Source organism: Zeus faber, assembly GCF_960531495.2.
Source record: "Zeus faber genome assembly, chromosome: 20".
Classification (NCBI taxonomy): domain Eukaryota; kingdom Metazoa; phylum Chordata; class Actinopteri; order Zeiformes; family Zeidae; genus Zeus; species Zeus faber.
In genome coordinates, this window is record NC_137207.1 from 6,058,437 (window position 1) to 6,073,449 (window position 15,013).

General features: G+C 43.1%; 2 protein-coding genes across 2 annotated transcripts in view; one reads left to right on the forward strand and one right to left on the reverse strand.

The window, feature by feature from the left end:
* The window catches only part of grid2ipb (glutamate receptor, ionotropic, delta 2 (Grid2) interacting protein, b), a gene marked incomplete at both ends in the record, with an annotated part of 37,282 nt that extends 31,989 nt beyond the window's left edge, over positions 1 to 5,293 (reverse strand). The window contains 4 exons of the mRNA XM_080021870.1: positions 1,774 to 1,928; positions 3,422 to 3,751; positions 3,880 to 4,133; positions 5,209 to 5,293. Coding sequence (XP_079877996.1) covers positions 1,774 to 1,928; positions 3,422 to 3,751; positions 3,880 to 4,133; positions 5,209 to 5,293 — 824 coding nt within the window. The remainder of the gene's footprint in view (positions 1 to 1,773; positions 1,929 to 3,421; positions 3,752 to 3,879; positions 4,134 to 5,208) is intronic.
* Positions 5,294 to 9,803: 4,510 nt separating this feature from the next.
* zdhhc4 (zDHHC palmitoyltransferase 4) lies at positions 9,804 to 13,345 on the forward strand. The gene is made up of 7 exons (XM_080021380.1): positions 9,804 to 9,943; positions 10,361 to 10,498; positions 10,616 to 10,689; positions 10,781 to 10,959; positions 11,329 to 11,454; positions 12,131 to 12,375; positions 12,992 to 13,345. The coding sequence occupies exons 2-7, from the start codon at positions 10,376 to 10,378 to the stop codon at positions 13,298 to 13,300; spliced, it is 1,056 nt and encodes a 351-aa protein (XP_079877506.1). The 5' UTR covers positions 9,804 to 9,943; positions 10,361 to 10,375; the 3' UTR covers positions 13,301 to 13,345.
* The last annotated feature ends 1,668 nt before the right edge of the window (positions 13,346 to 15,013 follow it).

Sequence of the window (15,013 nt, forward strand, 5' to 3'; positions counted from 1 at the left end):
AAAGGGAGGAGTGAAGGACACAGGGAAACAGCGTTCATAAAGTTGCTGTGAGGCTTGTTCAAGCAGGAGAATCTCTCACAATGATACAATGACGATACCATTGGGAGCAGAGGATCGACGGCGTTTGAATTATTTATTGCCCCTCTGTGACAACAAAACTCGGATTTATTCAGCGTAACGGCTACTCCCACCTGAGGGGTGCCATTACACAGAGCACATGCCATTTAGAGTAATAACTAGGGATGGGCATTATCAATATTTTTAGTGGCCGACAACTAACAAAAATTTCAGTCGATAAGTCGACTAGCCGCACAAAAAAACAGTTACAGTACATAAATAATATAACTACAATAGGTGCTATTTAAATTGATTCTTTTATTTTTCCAAATAGGCCAAGTGCTACAGTGACCAAACTAAAAACAGTCTTACCAGAGATGACAAAACAAAAATTTTGAAAATTGCAAATGACTCCGCATCACGGGAGTAGAACACAGCTTCTACTGTGTAGAAGACAGCTTCATCCCACTCGGCGAACACTCTCCTTTTTTCTCAAATTGGGTAAAATAAGGCCACACTTCGCACCTTAACGCCATCATTCTTTCATACAAGCATGTTTTTCTTTGTGCACACTGTACTGAGTCCGGGCGGAGTTTCTCACGAAGCGTAAGGTAGAATTATTAGAGTAAGGGCGGAGTTTCTCGTAAAGTGTGTGCTACACTTATTAATCGTGAATAGTTTCTCGGAAGTCGACGTCACTACCCGAATCGACGAATCGATTAGTCGACTAATCATGCCCATTACTAGTAACAACCTCCTCTTCATTTAGCTTAGCGTAGCTTCAAAAAGAAAAATCAACTCAGAAACCGCAATACAGCCGGAATCCATGTTGTGAACCATTTTTACACCAGCCAGTTGGAGAAGAGAAGCCACCGCCGCCCGAGAATTTCCAATCACCGACTGGCTGTTCTTAAACTCATTTCATTGTCATTTCTAATGAGGTTCCAATGGGATGACCAAGCAAACTAAAGTCTACTAAACTACTAAAAGTCATCTAGATCGGCAGGAGACCGACTGCCGCAGAATTGAATTTGTCTTAAAAAAATAATTGATAAAAAAGTGTATATCAAGACGAATGCTGCATTCCTGGGAGCCTTGGAAGATATTTCCATTTACAACACAACCTGGGTTGATGGAATGACAATTGCTTCATCATTAGCTCCAACACATGACTGCAGATTCTGCCAAGCTTAATGGACACAAGGATCCACCACTAAGCACAGCGGACTTAGGCTCATTCACATGCATTTCTTTCCTCTGAAGCCCAAAGGTTTCACTGGCACTGATGCACATTCACGTGTGTATGTTGGAGGGGGGGGATTTACCCAGGCTGGCAGATGGAGTCAGACCCAGCCCCCTTCTCCCCTAATCTGTCCCCCGACAGGACGAGCAAAATAAAAAGCCTGTTTATGATTTGATCCCTGTAGATTAACATTACTTTTCATCGGGACATCAAAGTGAGGATAAAGGGCCAGCTGGATTACATTCTAAATAAAAACAGCTAACAGTGACTGTACGACACAGTCCACAGCCATAGGATGGCATCAACTGTTGCTTCTGGCCTTGATCACCTTATCTTGTGGTTGATGGCTTTCAAATTTGATTGCTGGACTTTCACTTAACTGTCCATCATTCGTCTTCTAGCTGGCACAGGAAGCATGTCGTTCCCCTTCACTTTTGTAAAGTGTAACTACAGCAGGATGCTGAGAGTGTTACCTGATGCTGGAGATGAGCTGTCTCTGCTCGTCGGTGGTTAGGACGTCTGGGAGGACGGACGCCAGCCAATCGACCTTCTTCTCTGCTGCATACTGCTTCAGCACAGCAAACAGCTTCTCTCTCACCTCCGGCTCTTCCCCCAAGATCTGTTCGATCTGACGGAGCAATAACGATTCAGCTTTGGAATGGCTTAAAGTACAACCAACACCAACACAGAACATTTACCAACACTTGGTAAGCTGCCCATCTGCTTTGCAAAAGATTGTCCCAGTTATCACTTAATTTGAGTCGATCAACTACAGAAATTGGAGTAAAACGTTTTAGGCCTGTAGACGGTGCTGTCCCCATGGTTTCTCAGCAGAACGGGTTGAAACAAAGCATTTGCTGTAAAACAATATAGGATCACTCACTGAACACTTTATTAGGAACCCCTAAAAAAGAATATCCAGAGATAATGAGTGATGATGAGTGAGGTCAATGGAGAATGGGTGGACACACTGCGGTGGCTCACCAAAACTGGACAGTTGAAGACTGGAAAAACGTAGCCTGGTCTGATGAATCTTGATTTCTGCTGAGGCACACAGATGGTAGGGTCACAATTTGGCGCCAACAGCATGAATCCATGGACCCAACCTGCCTTGTGTCAAGAGTCCAGGCTGGTGGTGGTGGTGTAATTGTGTGGAGAATGTTTTTTGGCATACCTTGGGCCCGTTAATATAAATCAATCCTTGCTTGTATGCCACAGCCTATTTGAGTATTGTTGCTGACCATGTGCATCCATCATGGCCACAATTTACCCATTTTCTAATGGCTACTTCCAGTGTGATAATTCACCATGTCACCTGGTTTTATGAAAAATGACAATGAGTTCAATGTTTTTCAGTGGCCTCACCAGTCACTGCATCTGAATCAAATAGAACAAACACCTTTGGGGTGTGATAGAACGGGAGATTCGCAGCATGAATATGCAGCTAACAAATCTGCAGGAACTGTGTGATACAATCATGGACTGTGGACTAGAATCTCAAAGGATTGTTTCCAACATCTTGTGGAATCCATGCCAAGAAGAATTGAGGCTGTTTTAAGAGCAAAGGGAGGCCCTACCCAGTATTAGAATAGAGTTCCTAATGAAGTGCTCAGTGAGTGTAGATCAATTGCTAGCTCTATCCCTTCCCAAAATATGTTTGTTTTCAACTAAAATAAGTGATTTTTGTGTTTCCTTACATGTCTAACAGAAAATGCTGCTCGTGCACATTTTCACAACATAAAACGCCAAAACATACAGGCAATCCCCCTGGTTCTTTAAATCAGTGGTCTCTAGGGCTGAACAATTTGGGCCGCTGACCTTGATAATCAAATTGAGATTTTTTTTTAGACCAATACTGCGAATGCGATTTAGTATGCGATTTTTTGTTAAGTTCCTTATCTTCTGTATTATTCACTAAACACAAGCAAAAAAAAATGTCTATAGTATGACCAAAACAGCATTGGATACAGTCAACCTCTGTTCTGGTGCACTGATCACGGGCAGCCCATCGCTGGCGTGCGCACCTTCGGTACAGTCGGAGAGGGACAACGCCGCAGTCCGCACCACAGGGCCGCGTCACGGTCGTGACCCACAAGAGTGGCAGCACTGCAGTACACTCACCCTCCTGTTGAACTCCAGAGCCTTGTGCTTGCGGTCCAGCCTCATCCCGTCTCCCCCCAGCTGACTGTCCTCTATACTGCTGTTGCGTTTCTGCCTGGAACCCAGGCACAGCACCCCGAGGCGGAGGGTCCTTCCCTGGGAGGCCTTGATGAGCGCCGCAGCCATCTCATGCTGCCGGACGGGGATCCCGTTAACCTCCATGACATAGTCGCCCGCTCGCAGGCCGCTCCGCCCGGCCGGAGAGCAGGGCGAGCAGTCCTCCACCAGAAGGGGACAGTCTCCCACGATGGTGAAGCCAAAACGACCGTCCGGACCGGGTATGATATCCATCTATGAGGCGAAACACAAAACAAGTGGTCAAAAATGAAACCCACCCTAGATAAATGATAATTGCATTCAAATACAAACATATGTTACGTTTGCATTTGGAAGTGATGGATTCAAGCACTGCTTCGGACCTGTTGTATACGTGATACCACTCCGATACTTGGTGGGATGTTTTTCTGGGTCTGGGCGATGGCGAGGACGGCTTGGGCGCCGAGAGTCGACACATTCTGACCCTCAATCTCCAGCACCTGGTCCCCAGCCTGCAATCCTGCCAGGTGGGCGCTGCTGCCTTCCTCCACGGACAGGATGTAGCTGGGGCCACTTCCTCCAAGCTTGAAGCCAAAGTCCTCGGGCCAGCCGTGATTGGATGTTGGCATGTTTGGAACTATGAAGGAGAACATAGGATGCCGGATTTGTACAAAATAAATTAAAGGAATGGCCTGAGAAGAAGCACAGTTAATTATCTGCATCTGCTCACAATCACAATGAGTCAACGACAAAGGTTGGGGAGTCCCAGAACAGATGAAGTGCATAGAAATACATATTCACAGGCACACATCCACACAAATTACAATACATTTATATTACAACTTATAAGTACATTTGTCATCAGTAGTTCAGCCAACAACCACAGTCTTCATCAGCAAAGACTTCAATGAGAACAAGCAACATTGGTTGAGTCACAGGGTATTTTTTCAGCAGCGAGTGACCTTCTCACACCACACATACGCACTTACATACATACATACAGTACAAGCAAGCATTCAAGCACAGACACACATACAAGGCATACCTGCTGCTGGCACTGGTGTCAAACCCGGACAGTTAAACCTCTTTTTAGAAGACGTAATACACTGGCTATGAAGCTTAATCTCCATCTCCTTGTGCCTCCTCTCCTGTGTGAAGTCGCACTGTCATCTGCGGCTCGGTGACTCTACCCTGAACTATGACAGCCTCTGAGGCCGCTGACCTGGTTCCCTTGCTCCACAACAGCCAATCAAATTTAGGCGTTGTGAATGTCTTGATCTCGATGAGCTCTGGGAGCTCTGGGAGCACAAGTTCCTCCTTCAGGTCTGTAATTTACTCTGTATAAAACCCCTCGCCGTGGGACAGCTCAAGGACTTTTAAAGAGAACACAGATGGTCTCAAATGCAAATAAATATAGTGACTGAGTTTTTAGAATATAATGCAACAGAAATCAAAGCTATCAATGATCAAATAGTGAGAATGAATGAACCCCAATTTCCAAGTTTCCAGTTTCCAAGCTTTCTGGTCAATAAATGCTGCTTCTGCCAAACGCAGAATTAGAATTTAAAGTTATTTTCACTATAGCTAAACCTAATCTTCCAGGAACCCTACAGTCTAGCTACAGAATGGGTTAAAGAAGAGATTCACAGTCTTTAAACCCTGGCAACACAGTGTATTTTTCACAAACCGGACAAAGCTGATAAGAGACTCACAAAAATCTTTCGGCGGATACCGGGAGCCCCGCTTGCTCTGACGAAAAGAGTATCTGCACTTTTTGTTCTGCAAAAACTTCTTCATCCTGAATAGAGGTGCGTATCAAAGGTACAGAGATAATATCCAATCTGTCTTCTCGGATACTGCCGTGGAAAAATATGGACGAAAGCTCCGCAGAACAGTGGCTATGGGGCACTCGGACAAACTGGAGCGGAAATGGACTCAAAACACAGCCCCATCTTCCCACTTGAGAGACCTCTGCGGAGGAAGCATCGCCGCCTGCACATGGGCTCAGGGTGACTGTGCATGACTAGCTGGTGAAGTCTGTGTGTCTCATCCTTGATTCATACCAGGGCCGGCCCGCTAGCAGTGTTAAAGCAGGAAAAACTGGGACACGTGCACCCGCTCCACTTCGTTCCTTAATCATTCTCTCCAAAAAGGGTGTTGTGAGGCCTCATTTTTCTATTAATACACGCACGCCTCCTTTTCTTTTCTCCTCCTCTCTCGGCAAGGTGGCTCTCCAAGGGACTGCTGCTGGCCCAGAATCACTCAGTGCCGATGCACGGGAGCTTGATGAGGACTAATTGGAATGTCTGCTGACCCGGACATGTGTGTGTGTGTGTGTGTGTGTGTGTGTGTGTGTGTGTGTGTGTGTGTGTGCGTGTGTGAGAGAGTGTGCGTTTGCACGTACCTGAATGTTTAGTCCATTGAGAAGGCGCAGGGGGTAGTTTAAGACTTTGGCCTATAGGATTAGTAGGATTATTGGCTGAATCTTCAGATCTCCTCCGCCCCTCGGATACAGAGCCCCCCTCACTCGAGTGCGCAGAGACTTGTGGATATCCACACTCGCACACACACGTTGATGCAATCCGGTGATCCAGGTTTTTGTTAAGCAGTGCACTGACTCCATTTTGAGTAACAAGTGTAATGTTCAGGACACACAGGCCATTATGATGATGGCAAGTATGTGTGAAAATGCAACGGCAAGTTTAAAAACATTATAGTCAAGAAAAAGACCATCAACGATACACAGCAACTTATAATGTCTGCAAGGCTCAGACCCAGAGTCTCAGTACATTATTCCTATAACCGTTCAATGATCATACATAAGGAAAATTATCATATCAGGTAACAAGAGAAGTATAAGTGTTCTTCCTTTTGTGAATTCACAATACGATCTTATAAGAACAAGGAAAGGAGGTAGAATTGGAAAGACGGATCAGATGAAAGAGAATCCAGGTAACGGTTATTACGTTAGGGAAAAGGGACAGTCGATTCCAATGACCGAGCATCAGTCTCAGCTAAAGGGCAACAGGACTCAGATAGGAGTACTTGAGAGTGATCTGTCCACTCTGTTTAATAATAGACACTATGGCAGCACAGCACACAATACGGGATGTTTAGCTGGTCTGGTACCGCAAACTGAATAATTGAGCATAAGTGGTTGTATTTCCAAACATACCATTCCCTTCAGTTAAACTCTCATCTTACACCTTAGCCAGGTTCGTTATTCCACCAAGTGACTCGGGGAGAGCAAGAGAAAACTGCTATTTCACAGGCAATTGAATCTTTGGGAAAGGAGTGCAGCTTTACCCGCTTTCAGTAAAATTGTAATCATCACTTAATTAGAGAAATATTTTAAAGCCCTTATTCCTACAGGTATCTGTGTAGCACTAGAAATTAACTTGAACCTATCACAAATCATGGAAAGTAATTACGTTATTAATCCAGAACAACTAAAATAGTAAATACCCATTTTTTTTTATTCATTGCCATGTTGAACAAAGCATATATTCAAAGTGATCACAGCTTGCAGATGGTTATAAAAAGTCCCATGCTATCATCTCCATGCCCCTTACCTAACAGCCTCCGGAGACACGCAGGACCCCACTAGAGCTCCTGCTCCTCTCTCAGTCACCGTGCCCTGTAACCTGAGTGCCACCACATCCAACAGGTGTCTGGTGACGCCTTGCTGTTGTCGTACAGAACATCATCTGAGGAAGAAGAAAATGCTGTCAATAATGTCAATGGTCAAAATATTCTTTTTTTTATTAACCTGACACACCAATCAGGTAAAAACAGAAGTCAATGGAAGCCTATAGGGAACGTTATTAAAATGAAAATGTAATTCCACAATAGCATTATAATTTTCCATATATTTATGTGTTATTTCATTTACAAATAAAATGAAAATGCAATAATTCATTTAGCATTTGGATTTTCACATAATCTGAAAATGGGGAAGAAAACAGCATTTGAAATTTAATGTTCAAACACTTAACCTGCCGTGCAGTGGAGAATATTCAAATACAATAAGCGAAACAGCGCGCCCAGTGTACTGCGTTTACATTTACATGTCATTACGGTCTTTTACGTACAAAATTAAAGGTGCCGTGTGTACCCTTTAGTGGCATCTAGCAATGAGGTTGCAGATTGCAACAAACTGAATCCCCCCCCCCCCCCCCACCTCTCCTCACCCCTCCCTTTCCAATGACCTTGGAGAAGCTACAGGGGCCTTCAGGTGCCGGGAAAAAATGCAAAAAACATGAAAGTCCCTCTCTAGAGCCAGTGTTTGGTTTGTCCGTTCTACGGCTACGGCTACCGTAGAAACATCAGTGGACGGAGACCCACTCCCTATGTACAGTACAGCATTTCCCTTATCCGGTAATTGCCGCTAATTTACCGGGAAAATCCGTTTTAGCCCGACAAATTTAAATCTCTCCAGCCATAATGTCCGGTGAAAATGATTCCCTCCAAGCACAATTTAAATTAGTGCTGGGAAATAAAGGTATAATGATATTCATCACCATTGTTTTCCCCTCCATGTCGAAATAAAATAGACTCGATCATTTCGATAAAAAAAAAAAATCCGCAGATCTATTCATTTCCACGCTCGGCAGGTTGCGACGGAGAGCCAATCCGTTTGGACGATCTAAGGCTGACCTTTCACCTCTGACCAATCCCGCTTGTCGACACAGAACTACGCGCCGCCCCCTCCCTTGCGAACAGGTTGCGCGTCCAGAACCGAAGAGAAGCAGGAATGAAAGTTTTATTTGAGCAAAATGTTCATTAAAGCGGCTGCACTTGTTACTTAATGTTCACGAATGAAAATTATTTTATTTCAAATAGCAATTTTCGTAATAATTGTATTTTTTATTTTTATTTTTATTTTTAAATGGCGTTAACTGACGGGACTTATTTTATTTTGAATATTCAATAAAAAAATATTATACATGCCTACATACATGCCTTGATGATGTCATTTACTTGATAGCCTGCTTATCAATTGTTTTTAAGCTCAATAAACACAGATATTACTTGAAGGGAATCTCTCCCATTTATTTTAACGTTGACCGGCACCTTTTTTTTTTTTCTAACGGAAACTCTGGTTCAGTACCATCCACTCAATTGCTGCCCCCAACCGGCTGCCAGCCGGTATATATCCATCCATTTCATTTCATTTCATTTCTGTATGGAGATTATCAGTACAGTATACAACAGTACGACACGACAATACAGTAACACCGACCAGAAGAGCAATGCAACACAGAATGCAGTAACCCAGCACAGTGGTACAGTATGCAGCACAGTAAGCTACGTACAGTACAGTTTGGCAGTGGGGCCTGTGTGAGTGTCTCATACAGTCCAACGTCACCTTTTTACTTCTGGCCGCATTTACGCTTCAACTTCGTGAAGATTGTCTTGCTGAAGAAAACGTGTAAATATCTTTTTTTTTTGTTGTTTGTTTTGTTTTGTTCGCCACAGAGCTTGTTTTCTGCAATAATCCAAAATCCAACCTGGCCTACATAAATACGCCGTAGCTGCGCCACTCATTTTAATATTCGCTACGCGGTCCGTGATGGGCTTTCACCTGAGACCTTCCACACGTTTGGGCGATATTGTTAAAAATGGAATACTGCACGATTTTGGATGAGGAACATGACATTGATCATCTGACAATGTTTTGGGGATGACTATTGTGCGTTCATTGGAATTATTAGTAGTTATTCATTATTTACTGGAAAGGGGTCATTCCTTTATTTATTTTTTTTAAACTGTTCGTTTTAAAAATATTTACTGTTAATAATGTTTAATTGTTACTTACTGGAGAAAGTAACGACAATCGTGTGGATGTTATGACTAAGCAGGTGGAAGCTAGAAGTCGGTTCGCGAAGTTCGGAAAGTTGTATTTCGTTACTGTAACGCAGCCTATAAGAGCAGAGGATGTGATAATGAAAACATAAATAATACTATTCAACCCTATCGCGAAAACACGATAACCTCATCGCGACATCTATATTACAACCGACAGGTCGCCCGGCAGTCGCGCCAAGAGCCGTTGTGCATAGATGCGGGGATTCCTTTTTAATTCGATTCAACACTTATTGACTGATCACGTTTTAATGTCTTACTTTCGTCATACTTTCGTCATACTTTCGTCATACTTTCTTTCATTCCACGGTACCAGCGCCACCGTGTCGCCCGCTGCAGCGCTGCTCCGCCGCCAACGCCGTCGGGCGTGCGGTCAGCTGTTAGCTTGGCGGTTAGCCACCTGTGTGCTACGGAAGTAAACTCCCGGCGTGTGGGCCGTGCAGGACGGGAGCGCAGAGGATCGGGTCCGGCGCGCTGGCGCGAACGTCAACTATGCTGACTTGAGATCAGACGGGGGAGCTGAACTACCATCCATCCATAAAACAAGGCAGGGGCGAATGGAGTGACCGTAAAGAAAGCCGGGTAGGGTACATATTTATGTTGCTTTGCTAACGTTCGTTGACGTTAGCAACCCTGATCCTGGAAATCACATCTGGTCGGATCTGAAACACTTGGCTTTTCACCATTAACACCCGTTGATTCTCGATCGTTGCGGTTACTGTAATAATAATTAATAAATAATAATTCAATATTTTAGTACTAACATCGTAATCCTTTAGACCTACTCACCCATTGCTACCCATGCTCAAAGTATTGTATACATATTTATCCACCACCCGTACAGAAATATCCCATCTATATTTATACCCAAAACCAATACTAGCAACCGTACTACAGCGCAGCCCCTGTCATAGCCTTTTAATTTAATTGATCCTGTACACAGAACACATTTTGTGTATATTATATTGTATTTAATTCTGATTCTCTTTCTGATCCCAGATTGGTAGATGGACCATGGATTTCCTCACCCTCTTCGCCATCTATGTTGTGGTGGTGCTGACCTGCATAGCCCTGGTCTGCAAATACTCTGGCCAGCAGCAAACACCTTTTAGTTTACTCTTCAACTGTATATCGAGGGTGAGAATGAATGTTCTCCAAAGTGTACTTCTATGAAGTGACACCATGTGGTGCTGTAGCACTAACACAGCATCGTCTGGAGAGTGATCCAGCTCCTTTCTCTTCATTAATTCCCAGTTAGCTGGACCGTTTACGCCACAATGGCTTCAGAGGCTCCTGCAGAGGAGCCTGCACACGCTTTTTCATCAAAGGCAAGTCATTAACGTAACATTAGGACAAAACAAAAACAAAAACAGAGAAACAGCATTTCTAAATCAATGTGTCCTTTGTGGGTCGTTTCAGGAATAGCATGTTTATCTGCCTGCATCTGCTACTGGAGGCTGCCGTTTATGCAGAGTTCACCTACGAGGTGTTTGGCTTCTGCCGAGAAATGGACACCGCCCTCACCAGCCTGTCCGTGCCATACGTCCTGCTGGCCGTCAAGTCCTGCTTCTTTTACCTCTGCATCAAGAAAGATCCGGGTAAAGTTGGAATTGTCACCGCAACCAATGAGAATGGGCGACAAGGGTCTTTGTATGCGCTCTCAATGTGGACACGCCCCTTCACCCAATTGCTATTACACTCAAGACACGTGTTCTTGGTAACAGGTAAAGTGTAACTTGGTCTTTCAGGGCTCCATTGTGAAATGAACCCTTCTTGCAAGATGAATATAGGGATGCAATAATAGACTATTTTAAACTATGTAAGGATCAAAAGCCGTACAAAACTTTATTCTCGAGAACTGGTGATCATGGGGGGGTCTAATAATGTGTTTTGAGTCAAATAATATTTGTTTTGAGTACCAATCATAAGTCCAGTTTCATGTCTTTAACCTCCTCTCCCTCTCGCAGGCACATTAACAAAGAAGAGGGTCTCAGCTCAGCTGCAGATCTATCCCTACGACAGGAAGCTGTTCCATCCTGGCGTCTCCTGTCCAACCTGTCAGCTGGTCAAACCGGCTCGCTCCAAACACTGTAGTGAGTGTCTTTTTTTTGAAGTGAAAATACAAGTGTCACTGTATGGGTGAGGGGTTTAGGAGTAACAGGAACAATGGTGATGGTTTCTGGTGTTGAAATTCACAAAAATGCAAGCAGTGGTGTTGACATTTCAAAATAAATGTACTCAGGTTTTTGTTTCAGAAATGAGCTTGTGCAATAATCCATGTGCAATAAAACTGGTATTACACTGTACATACTGTGATAAGCTAGTTAGTACATATGTTAATACATATTCAATGTAAACTCTGAAAATCGTGCTGCGTTTCAGAGAACTCAGAAGCTAATACCTACCTAACAAGACCCAACGAGATCCATTGTATTGCTGCCTGCAGCTATATTTTATATTTACGCTCGTAACAGTAATTTATCCAGTGCATAGTACCTCGTTTTGTATATTCCATATATTTTTTTATTTATCTGGCTATTTCTATTTAGATTTTTTTGTATTTTTTGGCTATTTGTTTATATTTGTCAATTAAAAATATTTTACTTTATAAAATGTTTTGTTCTATTTTATTGTTCTCCATTTTTTCAGACTGTTATTTCATTTATTTAATGATAATTGTCTGTAGTGAAACACACCCAATGGGAAATGAGAAATTTCCCTTGTCTAAGCACCCAAACTGAACCCCCCCCCCCGTATGCTGTCCCCTAGGGGTCTGCGATAGGTGCGTTCACCGTTTCGACCACCACTGCGTCTGGGTCAACAACTGCATCGGTGCCCGTAACACCCGCTACTTCCTGCTGTACCTGGTGAGCGTGTGCGCCATGGCGGGGGACGTGGCCCTGCTGACGGCGGACATGCTGCTCCACGCTGTGCTGCGCTCCGGGCTCCTGAGGGCCAGCTATATGGACGAGCGGGGTCAGCAGCAGCAGGCGGGGCCACTTTTTGTCATCCAGGTAAGACGTTTTTTCTCTTTTCTTTCATAAGGTATTTGCCCAAATGACACTTAAAATAATAATTGTAATAATTTGGTAAAAAAAAAATGTATGTATAAAATGATGCGATCTAGCATAAACCACTGATGTAACTTGTTTAATGGACTTTTCCACAGAGGTGTTTATAGCAGGGTAATCACAGGTGTATTTCATAATATTAATTATAAAACAATCAAATAATAATTCATGTAATGAACTATATGTGTATTTTTTTCTTTCATCGGTGCTTTAATAAAATACAAATTTATGGAGAAATTATGAATTAACCAATAATAAACTCATTAATCTCAGATTTCCATACTGGATTTTATTTGAGAGGTGAAAATCCCCTGAAGTTGATTATTCAAACAACTGATGATGATTTTCATTTTTTATATCCTCAAATTTTAAAAGAAGACTGTATCCAAATGGAAGAACTGTTCAGCACTTGACCCATTTAAGATTTGGGCTATTTTCTGCATTTGCAATTTGTATATATATATACACATATGTAAAATGTATTTCTAATAGAAATATTTTTATTTTATTTCAATATTTAGAGAATATATATATATTTTTTTTATCTCTCTCCTATCAGCATTTGTTCCTGACCTTCCCGCGGATCGTCTTTATGCTGGGCTTCCTGATCTTCGTCTTCTTCCTGCTGGCCGGCTACGCCACCTTCCATTCCTACCTGGCGCTGGTCAACCAGACCTCCAACGAGTGGTACAAGAGCAGGGGTTACGTCTGCCGCCATTGCCACCCCGATGCTTCGGCAGCGGCGGACCACCCCTCTGGCCCGGACACCACACACCACCCCAAAAGACACTTCTACAGCAGAGGCTGGTTCAGAAACCTGGGAGAGATCTTCTTCCCGCTGCGCCCTGTCCTTAAGAAGGACAATTGAACGATACAGAGTGGGTTTTATTTTATATTTTTGTACTGTCGGTTTGGGGGCTTACAGATTGGAATAAATTTTGGATTTTTTTTTTTAATAAATACAGTTGCTCCTTGTTTTTTGTACTATATCTGTCAACACATTGTGATTGGAAATCAGAGCCTAGAAATTACAGGCAGACATAGATTAAAAAAAACAACAAAACAATTTCACCAGAAGACAAAAAATTCACAAACTGAACAGCTAGGAGTATATTACAGAAAGAGCCTTATTTTATTATTATTATTATTATTATTATTAGAATTAGAAATAGTTTCCATAACTCCAGATATATTTTGGTGATTTTTTTTAAATGGAGGTTTCCTTTTTATATATTTACATTTATGTTAAAATGACTTCGTCAGAAGCGATATCAGATGAATTTAATCAATTTGGTCCACCTGGCATAAGTTCCAAAAAAAAAAAAAAAAAAAAAAAAAATATATATATATATATATATATATATATATACACATACACACACACACACACACACACAGTATGTATACACACACACACGGATCAACCACAACATTAAAACCACTGACAGGTGAAGTGAATAACATTGCTCATCTTGTTCCAATGGCACCTGTCAAGGGGTGGGATATATTAGGCAGCAAGTGAACAGTCAGTTCTTGAAGTTGATGTGTTGGAAGCAGGAAAAATGGGCAAGTTAAGGATCTGAGCCACTTTGACAAGGACCTAATTGTGATGGTTAGACGACTGGGTCAGAGCATCTCCAAAACAACAGGTCTTGTGGGGAGTTCCAAGTATGCAGGTGTCAACAATGTTTTTTTATTGATGAGTTCATTTTTACCAACTTCATGGTGTCTGAATGCAGATGTCCAGGGGTATCTCAATGTATTCCAGCATGAAGGGCTGTCTGGACCTGATGTGAGAACTGAAGGCTGCAAATGAGTCATGTGACACTTGGATCGACCAAAAGTGGTCCAAGCAAGGACAACTGGTGAACTAGCGGCGGCAGGGTCATGGGCGCCAATGGATCATTGATGCACATGGGGAGCAAAGTCTAGCCTGCCTGGTTCGACCCGACAGAAGAGCTACTGTAGCACCAATTTCTGAAAAAGTTAATGCTGCTTTGATAGAAAGGTGTCAGAACACACAGTGCATCACAGCTTGCTGTGTATGGAGCTGTGTAGCCACAGACTGGTCAGAGTGTCCATGCTGACCCCTGTCCACCTCTGAAAGCACCTACAATGGGCACGTGAGCATCAGAACTGGACCATGAAGCAATGGAAGAAGGTGGCCTGGTCTGATGAACCACATTTTATTCTACATCATGTGGATGGGCGGGTGCGTGTGTATCGTTTACCTAGGAAAGAGATGACACCAGGATGCATTATGTGAAGAAGACAAGCTGGTAGAGGCAGTGTGATGCTCTGGGCAATGTTCTGTGGGGAAAACTTGGGCCCTGGTTTTCATGTGGATGTTACTTTGACACGTACCACCTACCTAAACTGTGGGCTGAAATTGCAGACCAAGTACACCCCTTCATGGCAGCAGTATTCCATGATGGCAGTGGCCTCTATCAGCAGGATAATGCACCCTGCCACACTGCAAAAATTGCTCAGTAATGGTTTGAGGAACATGACAAAGAGTTCAAGGTGTTGACTTGGCCTCCACATTCCCCAGATCTCAATCTGATCCAGCATCTGTGGGATG

Coding starts and splice junctions, on each gene's coding strand:
- zdhhc4 (XM_080021380.1), top strand. CDS start 10,376: ATGGATTTCCTCACCCTCTTCGCCATCTATGTTGTGGTGGTGCTGACC. Junction 10,499..10,615: donor TCTTCAACTGTATATCGAGG/GTGAGAATGAAT, acceptor ATTAATTCCCAG/TTAGCTGGACCGTTTACGCC. Junction 11,455..12,130: donor GGCTCGCTCCAAACACTGTA/GTGAGTGTCTTT, acceptor GCTGTCCCCTAG/GGGTCTGCGATAGGTGCGTT.